Below are 17,919 nucleotides of genomic sequence, written 5' to 3' on the forward strand. Positions count from 1 at the left end.
AACTGAACATTAAAAAGACAAAGATCATGGCGTCTTGCCCTATCAAGTCCTGGAGCATCAAGGGAGAAGAAGTGGAAGCTGTGACAGATTTTCTCTTCTTGGGCTCCAAGATTACCTCGGAAGGAGACTGCAGCCATGAAATTAGAAGACGCCTGCTCCTGGGAAAGAGAGCAATGGTTAGCCTTGACCGCCTAGTAAAGAGCAGAGACATTAGTCTGCCAACCAAGATCCGTATAACTCGTGCGTCTTTCCAGTTGTGATGTATGGATGCGAGAGTTGGACTGTGAAAAAGGCTGACCGCCGAAGAATTGACGCGTTTGAATTGTGGTGCTGGCGAAGACTCTTGAGAGTTCCTTGGACTGCCAGAAGATCAAATCAATCAATATTGTCGACCATAAACCCTGACTGCTCATTGGAGGGTCAAATTCTAAAGTTAAAGCTCAGCTACTTTGGTCATCTGATGAGAGAGGAGTCGCTGGAGAAAGATTTGATGTTGGGAAAGGTTGAGGGTCGCCGGAGAAGGGGTAGGCAGCGAACGCGATGGTTACATGGCATCCTCGAGGCACTGCAGATGAAGTTATGTGATGTTAGGAAGATAGTGAGAGACCGGAAAGCGTGGCGTGACATGGCCAATAGGGTCACGAAGAGTCGGACACGACTGAACGACTGAAGTGAACTGACAAATATGAAAGCGGCTCCTGAAAAATATGAAAGACAAAGACTCTAAAGTGTTCCTCGTGATAGAAAAGCATACACGTGTGTGGTTAATAAAGTATGTACGTATGTGTACAGTCTTTGTCAAAAGTATACGGCCCAAGGGGCTCGCTTCTAAGCCCTGTAACGCGGCTCACGGCAGCACTACTGGAATATGAATACAAGCTAGAGGAGAATGAGGACAACATTTGTCATCTATGAGCTTTCGAACGCTAGAGTTGCGTTACAAGCCCTGTTACGGGGCTGAAAAGAAAAACCCTTGGGCTGTATACTTTTGACAAAGACTGTACATACATACGTACTTACGTACGAAACCACATACGTACGAAAAGTATGTACGTATGTGGTTAATAATAATACCTTAATTTATTTAGGCACAATTTATTTTTCAATTCAAGCGCGGAAGACAGTAATCAAAACTTTTGCGCGAGCATCGGCTTGTTTCCAGAACGTGGCGAGTGGACAGCTGTCGTTCTCCGTCAAATCCATGGCGCATACCAGTGAAAACGCAGTGTACTGCATTTTGTAAACCTCATTTCGTCGTTCTGCAAATTTCAGGTTCATTCGCCAAGGCACATGACCCTAACGAAGTGGCAGTAAACTACACAAAGCTCTTGTTGGACCCAATGTTCATAGCGGGTCTTGGCTGCATGGTGCTTTGCTGGGGCGAGTTAGGATTCAACGAACCAACTCTGGAACCCAGCCTGAGAGAGGTTAGCCCTATACTGCAACAGCCTTCCAGCTTTGTCACAAGTTGGCGTTGAGTCCTCCAAATGTCAAATGTTTCTTTTTTCAGTTCAACTTGACCAGCACAGAAATCGGCACCGTTTATACGATCCAATTCGGCAGTTCTGCTGTAGGCAGTATCATTGCTGCTGTCTTCGCCCATTTCAAGGTATACTATATGGGCATTTTTATCATGAAATGCACTTTTGTGCTAGGCGATGTGTGATACTAAGCTAATCGACGATGAAATATTGATATCGGTTTCGACTCGCCTACACCTTGTTATCTATTCTGGTCTCAGAATGTCTGACATGTCTCAGAGTTGTCCCTGTTTGGATAAGCTGTCAAATCTCATACTGAGGTGCCTAACAGGCCGAATGCGCGCGCCTAGGTGAATGCATTGCGAATGCATTAGGTGAATGCATCAGAGATGAAGCCTTGTAAAGGTAGAAATACAAGGAGATTTTATTTGCCATTGCAAAAAAATTATGTCTGCCTAACATATGCTTCGGATTTTGCAGGGAGAAACATTATTCGCACTCATAGGCCTTCTGCTGTCTGTGGTGGCATTCCTGATTATTGGACCTGCCCCTTTCATTCCCATCGATAGGTAAGGAGGTTTCAGCCAATGCTACACTAACCTTCATTTTCTACTTTTACGAAGCCCTTTCTCACAAAAGCAACAGCTATGAATTTTCTCGGGGAATCCTACCAGGTTGCGCCCCTGTTAAATTATAGCATATGGACTCAGTATTACAGGATACGTCATCGCTGTAAGAGGCCGCTTGCAGATAAAAATTGCCGAGTAAGCATTGAATTAAGAATGAGCAGCAAAAGTACGAGTGTTTTCATCAATACAGGCTGACAGTATGCACCAGAACACATAGATGGAAATAAAGCAAATAACTTTATAGGGGTTACTAATGGCCTGCCGGTAACATACTGGCTCAAGCTTAGTAGGCCCGCTGCAGAGATACCTCGTTTAGAAACTTTATCTATATCATTTCAGCGCGCAGCAACATCTCTGTCTTGTTTGCACGCTACTGCTTGCATATTAGCTCTAGATTTATTTATTTATTTATTTACAGTACACAAAACGCCAACACGGACATTTTTGCAGGAGGAGAGACATAAATTATAAAAATCAGCTAGAGCAGTGTGTAGTTACATCAACAATATGTTTGCATTTACCGCGGACACTGACATATGTTAGTAACATTCGGTTTCAGTTCGCAAAAAAAAATAAAATACAATGATAATGATGCAGCACCTTCACATGTTTTTACAGAATAATGAAGGACCTCTATGATCGCGCATTTCCGCGTCGCGTCTGAGAAAAGCACAAAAAGGCGCGACAGCCATGGATATCTACGGCACTTTTAAATGATATTCTGAGACGTAACAAGTTATTCGAACAGTTCCTAAAAACCAAACACATTTCAAAATTTCAGGAGTACAAGATATTTCGCAACAGATTGAACTCAGACCTAAGGAAGGCGAGAAATGCCTATTATTTACGCAAGTTTGAAAATATGAATGATCAACAAAAATTTGGACAGTTTATAAAGAGATATGCGGTCCCTACACAACTGATATGCTTCCGGAGGAACCGACTGTTGATGGAGTCACCCTTACATCAGCTGAATTGCCTCGATGGCTAAATCAATACTTTCTATCTTCGGGTAACATAAAAAACTCGACAATATAAGCACGTGGTCCCGTAGATTATGTGCAGACACGAGTAAAAGACAGCATTTTCTGAAAACCTACGAATGAAGCCTAAATCATAACTATTATTAACTCTCTAAATAGCAATAGTACAGCAGGCTTGGATGAGATTAAGGTTAGACCAATTAAAGAAGTTGCTCTCATCATTGTACGACCGCTTAGTCATGTTTGTAACTGTTTGCTCCAGGAAGGATCATTTCCGGATGACCTTAAGCTGGCTAGAGTAACTTTAATACATAAAGGTGGACCAAAAATAATTTTACCAATTATCTACCGATACATGTATGTGTACCTTTTTGGGCTTACCTTTATCACGCCCAGCTGTGCTAAGCTGGGCGTGATAAAGGACAAACAAGGCAAGGACCTCACTGAAGCCTCAGAGATAAAGAAGAGGTGGCAGGAATACACAGAAGAACTGTACAAGAAGGACCCGAATGTGCAAACACAACATAAGACGGTTGTGATTACTGATCTCGAGCCGGGCATCCTGAAGAGTGATGTTGAATGGGCCTTAGCCAGCCTTGCTAAGAACAAAGCTAGCGGAATTGATGGCATTCCAGCTGAGTTGCTTCAAAACCTCAACCATGACGCTGTTAACAATCTGCATACATTATGTCAGACGATTTGGACAACTCTGCAGTGGCCACAGGATTGGAGGAGATCAGTTTACATCCCCATTCCAAAGAAAGGCAGTGCCAAAAATTGTTCCAACTACCGCACGATAGCGCTTATTTCGCATGCTAGCAAGGTGATGTTGAAAATCCTCTAAGGTAGGCTGCAGCAGTATGTGGATCGTGAGCTTCCGGACGTGCAAGCTGGGTTTCGCAAGGGCAGAGGAACTAGAGACCAAATTGCCAACCTTCGCTGGATCATGGAAAAAGCAAGAAAGTTCCAGAAACCCATCTACTTCTGCTTCATTGATTATGCGAAAGCATTTGACTGCGTAGATCACCGCAGATTGTGGCAAGCTCTCCAAGAGATGGGAGTTCCAGTTCACCTCGTCTGTCTCCTCAGGAACCTGTATGAAGGACAAGAGGCCACAGTCAGAACTGGGCATGGTCTTACTGATTAGTTTCCGATTTAGAAAGGAGTGAGGCAAGGCTGCATACTATCGCCCTGCCTATTTAACCTATATGCAGAGTGCACCATGAGGAAGGCCGGTCTGGACGAGTCTTTAGCTGGAGTGAAGATTGCTGGAAAACGTATAAACAACCTTAGATATGCGGATGATACCACTTTAATGGCAGAAAGTGAAGTGGAACTCAAGAGACTTCTGATGCGCGTACAAGGAGAGAGTGAGAAGTTTGGGCTTATACTGAACATTAAAAAGACAAAGATCATGGCGTCTTGCCCTATCAAGTCCTGGAGCATCAAAGGACAAGAAGTGCAAGCTGTGACAGATGTTCTCTTCTTGGGCTCCAAGATTACCTCGGAAGGAGACTGCAGCCATGAAATTAGGAGACGCCTGCTTCTGGGAAAAAGAGCAATGGTTAGCCTTGATCGCCTAGTAAAGAGCAGAGACATTAGTCTGCCAACCAAGATCCGTATAACCCGTGCTATGGTCTTTCCAGTTGTGATGTGTGGATGCGAGAGTTGGACTGTGAAAAACGCTGACCGCCGAAGAATTGACGCGTTTGAATTGTGGTGCTGGCGAAGACTCTTGAGAGTTCCTTGGACTGCTAGAAGATGACATCACTCGATATTGTCGACCATAAACCCTGACTGCTCATTGGAGGGTCAAATTCTAAAGTTAAAGCTCAGCTACTTTGGTCATCTCATGAGAAGAGAGGAGTCGCTGGAGAAAGAATTAATGCGGGGAAAGGTTTAGGGTCGCCGGAGAAGGGGTAGGCAGCGAACGCGATGGTTAGATGGCATCCTCGAGGCACTGCAGATGAAGTTATGTGATGTTAGGAAGATAGTGAGAGACCGGAAAGCGTGGCGTGACATGGTCCATAGGGTCACGAAGAATCGGACATGACTGAACGACTGATCTGATCTGATCTGACCTTTTCGAAAATTATAGCACGCGTTATTTGTTGCCGACTTTCAGACTTTCTAGGTAAATTAAAGTTAATTTTTATATACGAGTGCGGATTTCAGAAAAATAAGTGAACTGAGTTAGCTCTATCGTATGTGAAGGAAATTTGACTCATAGAAAACATTGAACGTAAATTATTCACAGTGGGAATGTTCCTTGATATACCTTGATATACGCAAAGGATTTGACTCAGTGAAACACCATATTTTTCTCGATAAACTCCCGATGTATGGTATACAAGGACGAACACTTCAACTTATTGAGAGTTACTTATTAAACCGTAAGCAATGCGTGATATATGCCGCAGTGTGGCGTATTTCTTTTTCTTAGTGATATAATTATTTTCGCGTCGTTTCACGTGCTCTTCTGCACTATTTTGTATGATCATATATTTATTACCATGCTTTGTATTTTGGCTGTTTCCTTACAATTTATGTATATATAGCACTGCATAAATTTTTCCGTCCCCCTTACAGAATGCCTAATGGACCTGTAAGATATTCCAAATAAATAAATAAATAAATATAATACAATCTCTTCTATATTAGAATCAATTTTAACAGGTGTGCCCTAAGACTCAATTTCTGGGCTTGTTGTACATAGATATAGCCAGTACTTCATTCACACAAGAATTGCTCCTTTATGCAGATGACACAAATGTCTTCTTTCCCACCCTCTCTAATCTAGAAATAGACGAAAATAGTTGACTATGTCAACTGTCTAAATGCCTAACTGGAAATGAATTGGAGCTTAACACAAGCAAAACCAAATACATTATTTTTAGAGCTCGTAACATTAGAATTACAACGGAATTTTCCTTGTACGTTCAAAGCGATGTGACAGAGCACACAGACGTGATAAAATTTTTAGGTGTTTTCTTTCATGAGCACTTCTTGTGTAATGTACATACGAACTATCTCAAACTAAAATTATCTCGAGTGGTAGGTGCATTGTGGAGAATAAGAAACCAAATCCCTGTAAAATTTAGCGCGCCTATTTACTTTACAATGGTTTATTCCCCTATATATTACTGTCTTCACGCATAGGGCTCAAATACTGCTACCAATTTGGCAAACAAATTTATTACACAGAAAATATCGATCTGTGCCCTAGAAGGTCTGAAATACAGCGAAAGAATGCATGCTTTTCGTTGCAGTCATGCAGTAGTGAAGGTGGATCAACTTTATGAAAATAAACTTGCGATTTATATATACAATGAAATCAGGAAAAACAGTGACAATTTTGCACAGACATACATGAGCCTAACTCAAAATTTTGACCTCAGAAAAAACAATGCAGACTACCAGAACTAAGAAGAAATTACGGTGGGCAAAGCCTACAATCCCAAATATCCATGCTTTTGAACAAAAATATTGATCTTGTTACCGTTATTGAACGGCAAGCATCACTTGGTGTATTTGAACGCACACTGATCGAGATGTGGAACTAAATATTTTAAACAAAACTGTCGTCGATGTCAAAACTTAATTATCTTTTTGAGAGCCTGTTACTGTTGTTGTTGTTTTTTTTGTTTTTTTCATATTTAATTCGTTCAGCTTTTTGAGTGCTTAATACTGCTATAGTTTTTCACTATTAATTCGCATCTTTGAGTGGAGAAAATAATTTCATCTGTACCGCGCTGTTTCCGCTGTGTATAAATTGTACAGGGCTCTGAACCTAGCCAGGTGCAAGTATGCACCATTTGTTCGGGATCTTTTAGTTTCTGTATAAGGAAACTAAAAAGAAACTTCAAACTTCCAACGTATATAACTAGCAAGCTAAGGAAGGCTCACACATCAAGACACATCAAAAGCGAATCCAGGTAGCACGTGTGCACGAAGATGGATACAATGTATGCAAGAGCATTGAACGAGGCTAGAGGGAAAACCTTCAGTTCGCAGTTCGAGCCATCGTTTCGATAACTGGACTTGCCCAGACGAGGAGAAGTCTACTTGTTGTAACGTTGGCCAGACCTGCGAACTGAAGCTTCCCCACTCAATCCTTGTTCAGTTCTCTTTTATACATCAAAAGCGATGTGACACAAAGGATCAAACTGCAACTACGACCTTGGGGACAGAAACAAAACATCATTGGCTGAACATGAAACGTTACAGGTCTGCAGAGAAAGATGAGGAGGATAGATGACAATATCTTGTGGCAAATTATTCTTTTTATGAATCATTTTCAGAAAGAAAGTGTATTTAAATAAATTAGCCAGACACCTGTATTTCAGGGCCATCATCGAGTGATCTGTTCGAAGAGGCTTAATGTATTTGTCATTATCAATCCCTGTCCTGTCTTGAAAAATGTTATAAATTTGACCCATCCTCATTTATTTCCGCTTGTTTCAATGTATTGGTCAACGTAATTGATTCCGAACCATACTAGGGCTTTGTATGAAGTTATTGTCATCAGACTCGAGCTGCACACACGCTGAAGATCGTTAACGTTTTTTTTTTTTCGTGTTAGGAGCCCATGCAGGACAGCCACATTCTAATATTGGAAAGCCAAGAGTCGCGCATAATATTTGAGTTCAAGAGGGACTTGCCAGATATTTATTTGTATAAATTTAGGCGAGCAGCTAGTTTTGTCTGATAAGTAGTAAACGTGAATGTTCTATGACAGATCACTGGTAAATATAACCCCCAAGTAATTGTATTCTGAAACAGCAGTGACTCGTACAGCACCCAGGCAATAGCTACTAATTTTAGGACTTTTTGTTCGTGAACGTGACTGCGTTACATTTTGAGAGGTTGAGGATCATTTTCCAGTCGTGGGAAAATATACAATCAATATCCTTTTGAAGGAGCTCCGAATGAGCTTCGCAAAGCATACTGCGGCAGACACAAAGTCGTTTTCAACAACCTGACTGAGCTGGACACATATGTACTGATCAATCATTTACATAAATAAAGAAAGAAGCGGCCCTACAGGGCCACGCTCCACATGAATTCAATTCGTCTAGCACCACGCATTGCTATCGCTCACTAACATACGCCATTATCTATGTCAGCAACTCACTCGGTATTTTAAGGGCCGATAACTTCTGCAATAAGAGGCTGTGCTACAGAGTCAAAGGCTCTTTTTATTCTAAAATATGCAGTCCATTTGATTACCAGTGTTTATTGATTAGGGAGTGCCGTGCGTAAACTCTACCAGTTTCTTGTCGGATGAAAACTCAGTACTAAAACATGTTAAGTTGTTCAAAAGAATATATATATTCCCTTGAAGATGATCAAATAGGTTAGTGTGGATTGCATGCCAAAGAGCTTTGCACAATACTTTCTATTGGTTTGCAGTTGCTCGTGTTTGCTGTATTTCCGGGTTTGTGAGCGGAAACAAAATTTACCCGCTTCTAATCAAGCGGTAGTTCACCTAATTCAAGAGACAATGTGAATAACGGGATCAGGTCTTCATATCTTCATTGTACAGCGGTTTTAAGACAGCGTAAAAGCGCTTGCGTCACGTAGTTGCAGTTTCGTATTTTAAAATTCGGGCTGGCTGATGCAAGAAGACTTTCATGGTGCTGGTCGCCTTTCGTAAAAAAATGGAGCTCGCTTTAATAAATCTGTTAGCTCCAATTAGCATCGAGAGCCTGCCCTGTAGTCCTTTTTTGCAGACGCAAACATCCCTGCTACTCACAACTAAAATTTCAATTTCACAACGATGGCTTACGAAATTGAGTGTTCTGTAATCTAGCCCGTCTTTTCTATTGGCGAGTTGATGCTCTTCAGTTTGGTCAAAATGTTCCCCATTTTTATCTTTGGGGCATTATTGAGATACGCAGATAACGCGTGTAAGGCATAATTTATTCGCATACTGTAATAACATGCTTTAACATGCACCGAACGTTCCTTCCAGGAACCTTCCCATGGTGTACATCTCGCAAGTGTTCACTGGTATTGGCATCTCTTCGCTCTACATATGCGGTTTCTGCCACTCATTGACAGTTACACTGTGAGTACTACTACTGAACCGGACTCATGCCGTAATCGAAATTGATATCGCAACAAAAGTTCCTATTGTCCTCTGTCTTTTAAATATTGATAGTTTTGAAGCATGGTGATACACTGCTACCTCCGTTCACAGAAAAGCGATTATATCCCGCACAGCTTGCACTGCACTCAAAATAGAACTTATGAGAAATTATAAAGCTTATATATAAAGGGAGTCTCTAAATCAAACTTTGTGGGGCGGCATTATTATGTTAAAAGTTTTTGCCTGGAGCTTCACTTCGCTATGAATAAAGGTCTTTGTTTTGTGCAAGAGTTACTTTTTCTTTTTTGGTTGTGTATACGGCACAGGGAGTGGAGGCTCATTATGGGCGTTCCTAACATTTATCTTGCTCTTTATTTTGTACTTCTTCCAGATAAACAAAAGCATCAAGTTAAATAAATAAATCCACGAGGCATCAAATGGCTATTTTTATTTTAAACTCAAAAGGCATCACGCAAATCGCATCACCATTCACTTAATGAGGCCAATTACGTCTTCCTCGAGTACCTTCCATAAACGAAGAACATTTTGAATAGCTTTTCTAAAAAAATTACTTAAATTTGCCTTCGTTCAGGCATCGAAGGAAGGAGAGTTATCTTCCCTAACGTAAAGGATCCATGAAATGCGCATGCATTCTATTCTTGAAGATGGTTGGTGTCGGTGGAAGGTTTCGATTTTACACTCATCGTGCATATTACAGAGTCTTGATATCGCTATAGTCCCCAAACCTATAGCAATATCCTATGAGATTACCTCATTCGCCAAACGTTGCATTTATTATAGCACTGCGACCCCCCGCATAAAACAACATTTTGTTACCGACCTTCTCATCTCATTTTCAGAGTACGGTACATCTGAAACATGGAGCCATCTTTCTAGAGATCATGGAAGTAGTTGCGATAAATTTAACTGCTGCAAAGTATCAGATAAATTTATAACTAGTTGGTTTCATTTTTTTCTCTCTATCCAACCACAAATAACTTAAGCCGCTGCGCCTAAGAGTCGGATAATTCCTTAAGCGGAGATTTCCATACATCTCTGGTAATATAGTTTTGTAGAGGCGGGATAATACGAAAAAAATATCGAGTTACAAACCGGATATTATTATCGTTGATTATACGAACGAGTCCGGAAGTGTGTTGAAAATTCATAATGAATTTTATGTTCCCAGATTTTCAAATTCTTTTTGAATAATTGAAAGGAGTTTCTGATATTTTTGGAAGCAAAAGCTTCACTACGGTAGGTAGATCGAGCCGTCGGGTATGCACGCTTTTCGCCTTGAGGAAGATTTAGAGTTCAAACTTCTGTGTTAAGCATTGTGGTCGCCATGCGACTTTGGAGCCTAGTCAAGTAGGCCGTCAAATGGCCCGTGATCTCTACCAAGGTCAAGTTCAAGCCCATGACCTCTGTCACGGTCAAGGTCACATGATCTGGTGGTCGCCATGTGACTGGGCATAATCACGTAGCCCACCAAGTCGTCGTAACCACTGCCAAGCTCAAGGTCAAGGTCTCGTGACGTGCCTTTGGGAGGGATATTTAGAGGTCAAACTTTTGTGGTAAGTCTGGTAGTCGCCATGTGGCTTTGGGGCATAGTCCCGTAGGCCACTAAGTGGCCCATGACCTCTGTAAAGATCAAGGTCAACAAATTTAGAGGTCAGACTTCTGTGTTAAGCCTGGTGGTCGCCATGTGACTTTGGGGCAATCACACGTAGGCCAAGTGGCCCGTGATCACTGGCAAGGTCCAGTTCAAGGTCACGAGATTTAGAGGTCAAACTTCTGTGTTAAGCCTAGTGGTCACCATGTGACTTTGAGGCATAGTCTCGTAAGCCATTAAGTGTCCCAATGACCGTTGTTAAGGTCAAGATAAACAGATTTAGAGGTCAAACTTCTGTGTTAAGCCTGGTGGTCGCCATGTAACTGGGGCATAGTCACGTAGGCCAAGTGGCCAGTGTCCACTGTCAAGGTCAAGGTCACGTGACCTGGTGATTGCTATGTGGCTTTGGAGCGACGTAGGCAACCAATTAAATTCCAGTGACCATTATCAAGGTCACTTGAGATGACGCCAGTGTGACGTGGAAGTAGAGGGTGTTAGAGGGGCGATACGTGTAAAAAAGGAGCCCCAGGGCTCCTGCCTAGGTTACTTCACTGCACGAGATGGAGGACAAACATGCTGCTACAGTAGCGCGTCGGAACGCGAAGGCACTTCGGATTACGGCCCTGAAAAGGCGGCGTGCTAACAGACCGATGAAGGTCGGGCTTTACGTTTTGAAAAACGCATATTGCGTTTAATCCATGCTTAGAAATGAGCGTAGCCATGTACATGGCGCTTTCGCTTCCCTCCAGGGTTAACCAAAGTTAAACCACCAGCTAATTTTTCTTCCACTGTTCTTAAAACAATTCCTGCAATAAATCTGAGTAGGATATTGCCCCGATTAGTGTGCGTGAACACAAGGGTTTAGCGCCGATGCGCGGCCTATTTCAGCCGAAGTGTGCTATGTGGCTCTCAGAGTATACGCGACACAGCTTAGGCAAGCCAGGAATCCTTACCTTGACACCTTGTCACAGAGGTCATGGCTAATATATATATATATATATATATATATATATATATATATATATATATATATATATATATATATATATATATGTCGCACGTTTCATATGACTCGAGGTGTGGCTCTAGCTTATTCTGTACCGTCATCACTAGCAAATGCTAATTCTTCTGCATGCATAAATTGACGGTCTAAACTTAAATCATTGTAGCGGCTATTCAAACCTGGATTTCGCTCCTTAATCCACAGCACCTTCTCGGCTGGCGCTTCATTGTTCCGCACAACAATTAAGTTTGTGTGAATATTCGTACAAGCAGCAATTATTGCTTGACAAATTTGATTTAAATTCGATTCATTTCTTAGCTACGCAATCTGTATCCAACTTGGTGCGGAAAATGTGGTATTCGCAAATCCGTAGACGTCAAGACAAGTAAATTTACATGTGACCGCAACACGTTAGAAGTACGCAACAAAGCCTCTACTTCAGGCAGTCGCCTATAGCAGAGAACAGTATTTTTGTTTTTGTTTTTCGTAATGTTTTAGGCAAACCACTGCTTTTTCTTCCATACTGCACATTGCGAATTCGGTACGCATATATTATGCACATGCTGGCTAACTAATTCATGCCAAATCTGTTAATAGTAACCAAGTCTTAGCTTCAATGCATAACTGAGGCGTATTAAGCTGAGACGTAGAAAAAAAGTCCCTTCCCTCCCCTCTAGCTACTGTATAGTGGGAAATACAGAGAAGTCAATTAAAAGAATAACGAAAAAAAAACACCAGTATGCCGTTATAAATTAAGGCTCTCATACCCTGCATCGCTTTGGGATGGTAACCCTCATTAACCAAATCAAACCAGACATATAAATTCTGTAATAGGGCGTTTATTGACGCTCGGATGGAGAGCTGTGAGGAGAGGACCTTGCAACGGCGAGCCCAGCGTACTTCTTCTTTGTCTTCGTCGCACAACGCACTGGTGCATGTCGATGGCTGAAGTGCTGACTATCACAGTACATTTTCCCCCGGGTAAAAAAAAAGGAGCCATCCTGGCGACTTATGGTGCGGAAAGCACAGCGGGGTCATAGAATGGCTTCAATCGGTTCACGTGAACTGTTTCACGACCACGGCGACGCAAGTCCGCAGAGGGCGTGACGGGCTCAACTACGTAGTTGACTGAAGATGTTTGCTGGAGAACCATATATGGCCCGTGGTAGCGAGCAAGAAATTTCTTTGAAAGGCCAGGGGTTGTGGATGGCACCCAGAGCCACACCAGAGAGTTCGGGAGATATGACGAAGCTTCGCCGGTATCACGGAGGTGTTTTTGTTGCCACTGATTTTCTGTTGTGAGAGAGCGGGCGAGCTGACGGCATTCTTCTGCGTACGTGACGGCATCGGATAGCGGGGAAGATTCGGAAATGTCAGGGCGGTAGGGAAAAAGTGTGTCCATAGTACAGGGTGGCTCGCGCCCGTAAAGTAGAAAGAATGGAGAGAATCCAGTAGTGGTCTGTGCCACGGTGTTATATGCGTAAGTTACAAACGGGAGAACTTGGTTCCAATTGGAATGGTCGCTGTTCACGTACATAGCCAGCATGTCACCGAGAGTGCGGTTGAAACGTTCTGTCAGTCCATTCGTCTGAGGGTGGTACGAGGTAGCGGTGCGGTGTATGATGCGGCATTCTTTCAGGAGAGCCTCAAGAGCGTCTGATAAGAAAACGCGTCCGCGGTCACTGAGCAGTTCGCGAGGGGCACAATGGCGAAGAACCAGATTTTTCAGAATAAAGGCAGCCACGTCGCGTGCGGAAGCAGAGGGCAATTATGATGTCTCAGTGTAGCGGGTCAGATGATCCACTGCCACGATAATCCAGCGGTTGCCAGCTGAAGTTGTAGGAAGGGGACCGTATAGATCTATGCCGACACGATCAAACGAACGGGCAGGACAGGGCAACGGCTGCAAAGAAGCAGGAGACTTGAGAGGAGTTTTTCGGCGTTGGCAAGACTGGCAAGAGCGGACAAAATGGCGGACAAAGCGGTACATTCCACGCCAGAAGAAGCGTAGACGCAAGCGCGTGTAGGTTTTCAACACTCCGCCGTGGGCGCACTGGGGATCAGTATGGAAAGCAGCACAAATTTGGGCGCGGAGATGACAGGGGATGACTAAAAGCCACTTCCTTCCGTCGTGAAGATAATTGCGGCGATAGAGCAGCCCGTCACGAATTGAAAAATGGTGAGCTTGGCGGGCAAGCGCCCTAGACAAACGACCTGGAGAGTGACTTGAAAGAAAGTCCAGAAGTGTAGATATCCACGGGTCGCGCCGCTGTTCCATGGCCATGTCGATAGTGGCAAGCGAAGACAAATCGTAGGCGCAGATCTCATCAGACAACGAAGAGGGAGGCAGCGGTGAGCGCGAAAGAGCGTCCGCGTCAGTATGCTTGAGGCCTGAGCGATATATGACACGAATGTCATACTCTTGGAGGCGAAGAGCCCAGCGAGCAAGGCGGCCGAACGGGTCCTTGAGGGACGCCAGCCAGCACAGAGCGTGATGATCAGTGACCACATAAAATGGTCGGCCATAGACATACGGACGGAATTTGCCGATGGCCCAAATAATGGCCAAGCATTCTCTTTCCGTAACAGAATAATTGTCAAGGTGCGGCTTGCGTACGCCACCACATAGTCTCGGATACCAGGTTTGCGTTGGGTGAGAACGGCGCCTATCCCAATACCGCTAGCGTCAGTGTGAATCTCAGTTGGCGCATTCGGGTCGAAGTGGCGGAGGATGGGAGGCGAAACCAAGAGACGGCATAAATTGTTGAAGGCGTCATCACAAGCAGGTGTCCATGCGCAGAGGTCGGAGCTGCCGGAGAGGAGCTGGATGAGAGGAGCAATAATAGAGGCGAAATTTAAGATGAAGCGGCGAAAGTAGGAGCACAGGCCGATGAAACTTCGTAGCTGCTTCAGTGATTTTGGGCGTGGGAATTCGGCAACTGCACGAAGTTTGGTGGGATCGGGAAGAATGCCATCCTTAGAAACGACATGACCTAGAATAGTTAGTCGGCGAGCAGCAAAGCGGCACTTCTTCAGATTCAGTTGGAGGCCGGCGGTAGCGAGACAAGTGAGAACGTCCTTCAGTCGGAGCAGGTGGGATTGAAAATCGGTAGAAAAGACTACGATATCATCGAGATAGCAAAGACAGGTTCGCCACTAGAATCCACGAAGCACAGTGTCCATGAGGCGTTCAAATGTGGCCGCGGCATTGCAAAGCCCAAAGGGCATGACGTTGAATTCATATAATCCATCTGGTGTGATGAAGGCAGTTTTAGAGCGGTCAGCGTCATCCATTGGCACCTGCCAGTAGCCAGATCGTAAATCCAACGAGGAGAAAAACTCGGCGCCCTGCAAGCAGTCCAGTGCGTCATCGATGCGTGGCAGAGGATAGACGTCCTTGCGCGTGATCTTGTTGAGCCGGCGGTAGTCGACACAAAACCGGAAGGAGCCATCTTTCTTAGGTGCCAACACAACTGGAGACGCCCATGGACTGTGGGATGGCCGAATGACACCACGACGGAGCATGTCGTCCACATGATCAGCAATTACGTGGCGCTCTGAAGCCGACACGCGATAGGGGCGCTGGCGCAAAGGTGCAGTTTTACCGGTGTCGATGGTGTGCTCTACGACAGACGTGCGGCCCAAGTCAGTTTGAGGAAGGTCGAATGAAGAAGCGAAGTTCTGCAAGAGGGCGACAAGTTGATCACGTTGCGCAAGTGGAAGATCAGCATCAATAGCATGTTGGAAAACGTTGGAGGGCGTCGAAACGGTCGCAACATCGCAAGAGCACAGACTAACGTCGAAGGAGGGGGTTGAGTCAGCAAGAGTGGTGATATGACCGGGATCAAGCTCTTCAAGACGTCCAACGCATTCGCCACGGAGCAGGACTGCTGGGCAAGAAAATGGGTTCGAGGCGTAAAGTGCACTCTTGCCGTCTTGAATTTCGAGAACTGCGAACGGAAAAAGGAGGCAGGGATGACGGGAGGCGGCTTCGGAAGGTGTGAAAATCGCAGTCAAAGGAGTTACCCACTCACAAGACAGTGGTACGAGGGCAGCAGAGAACGGAGGAATGTCGGTGTCATGGGCGACGAGAAGTTTTGCAGTGCGGGAGGGGTATCACAGAAGGGGGCATCACAGAGGGGGGCGAAGGCGATTTGCGCACCAGCACAGTCAATAACGGCTCGATGAGTCGATAGAAAATCGTATCCGAAGATGATATCATGCGAGCAGTTCGGCAGAACAATAAACTCGATGGGGTACAAGACGTCTTGAATGAGCACACGGGCTGTGCAAGATGCGGAGGGGTGAATGTGCTGTGATGAGGCGGTGCGGAGCGAAAAGTCGGAAATCGGAGTGGTCACTTTGCGAATTCGACGGCAGAGCGCTTCACTGATGACGGAGACGGCTGCACCGGTATCGACGAGAGCGAGAACTGTGGCGCCTTCTACAGAAACTTTGATAACATTAGCGGGACGACACGGAGGACTTGAGGAATTCGAAACAAGCGCAGTTCTTGCCCCCGGAACTGCGACTGTTAGTTTCCCTCAACGGTGCTGGTAGAACGTCGCAGCATTAGAGAAAGCGATCGGCGCCGAGGAGAATGTGATCGACGAGTGGCATAGGTTTGGCGATCTTGTGAGACAAATTCAGAACCGGGCGGAATCATTTGCGAACGTGAGTCGGTATCGTACGGGTAAAGTCGAATGTCAGGCTGTGAAAGTTGGAGGCGCTGGCGACAAAGGCGTGCAACATGGCCCGGCCGACCGCAGGCATAGCAAATCGGAAGGTTGTCCGTAGCACGCCAAGGTTTCATAGGATGTGGGCGGAACCTTGAGGGTGGGGCTTGGAACGAAGGCTCAGCATGCGGCGGTGAATGGTAGGCAGGGGCCTGCACATAGGAGCCAGACGTGGGCGAATGTGGTGGCCTAGCCGTTACTTGGGCATACGTGAGAGGTGCCGTCACAGGCGGCACCACGGGGTTGGACGGCAAGACATCAGCGACGTGTTCTTGCACGACACGGCGTATAGTAGGGGCCAAAGATGGAGCCAGTTCAGGAACGAGGCGGCCCGAGTCTTGAAAATGGGGAAGGAGTGAGATTTGACGTGCGACCTCTTCACGAATAAAATCTTTGATCTTTTGATTCAGCGGGCTCCCTTCAGAAGTTGGCGAACCACCCAGGGCTAATGCGGATACGCCTTCGTCGCACACACTGGAGCGGCGCCTAGAAGCGCGCCGCTTGCGGAGCTCGTCGTAGCTCTGGCAAAGCTTCACGAGTTCACTAACGCTGGTGGGATCTTTCGCTACCAGCATCTGGAAGGCGTCCTCAGAAATGCCCTCGAGGATGTAGCGGATTTTGTTCGCTTCCGGCATGGCTGGGTCGACTCGTTTGCAGAGATCACCGATGTCTTCTATGTAGCTGGTAAAGGTCTCATCAGCGCGCTGAACACGATCGTGTAAACGCTGTTCGGCACGAAGCTTACGCATTGCCGGGCGGCCGAACACTTCCGCGAAATTCTTTTTAAATGTCGACCAAGATGACAGGTCAGCCTCATGGTTGCGAAACCAGAGGTTCGCCACGTCCGTCAGATAGAATATGACGTTACTGAGCTTGTATGAGTCATCCCACTTGTTGTAGCTGCTTACTCTTTCATACGATGACAGCCAGTCGTCGACATCTTGATCGGCTGTGCCACTGAAGAGGCAAGGGTCACGCTGGCTCACGACGCCAGAACACATGATCGTGGGTGGAAGGGCCGGCAGCGTCGAAGTGGACTCGTCTTGCATGGCGGTCGTAGAGGGTAGTGTACGGCTTCGCAGTTCCAGTTTGGATGGGATCGTTTCCGGCACCTCCGCCAATTGTAAGAGGCCGTTTATTGACGCTCAGATAGAGAGCTGTGAGGAGAGGACCTTGCAACGGCGAGCCCAGCGTACTTCTTCTTTGTCTTCGTCGCACAACGCACTGGTGCATGTCGATGGCTGAAGTGCTGACTATTACAGTACAATTCATAAATTAAGGCAAGGAAAATGGATAAGGTGAACTAAGAAAACGTGAAACGGAGCAGTCACGGAATTGAGTCATGGATACCTGGTGGCCCGGTGGACAATGATGCATTGTGGCA

General features: G+C 45.2%; 1 protein-coding gene across 1 annotated transcript in view; it reads left to right on the forward strand.

The window, feature by feature from the left end:
* LOC146208345 (MFS-type transporter SLC18B1-like) overlaps nucleotides 1-17,919 on the forward strand; it is a 60,441-nt gene that overhangs the window by 33,379 nt on the left and 9,143 nt on the right. The window contains exons 7-10 of the mRNA XM_084578421.1: nucleotides 1,273-1,427; nucleotides 1,511-1,609; nucleotides 1,962-2,050; nucleotides 9,068-9,163. Of these exons, the coding sequence (XP_084434547.1) occupies nucleotides 1,273-1,427; nucleotides 1,511-1,609; nucleotides 1,962-2,050; nucleotides 9,068-9,163 (439 nt within the window). The remainder of the gene's footprint in view (nucleotides 1-1,272; nucleotides 1,428-1,510; nucleotides 1,610-1,961; nucleotides 2,051-9,067; nucleotides 9,164-17,919) is intronic.

This window comes from Amblyomma maculatum, chromosome 1 (genome assembly GCF_055883805.1).
Source record: "Amblyomma maculatum isolate TAMU_Amacu chromosome 1, ASM5588380v1, whole genome shotgun sequence".
NCBI lineage: Eukaryota > Metazoa > Arthropoda > Arachnida > Ixodida > Ixodidae > Amblyomma > Amblyomma maculatum.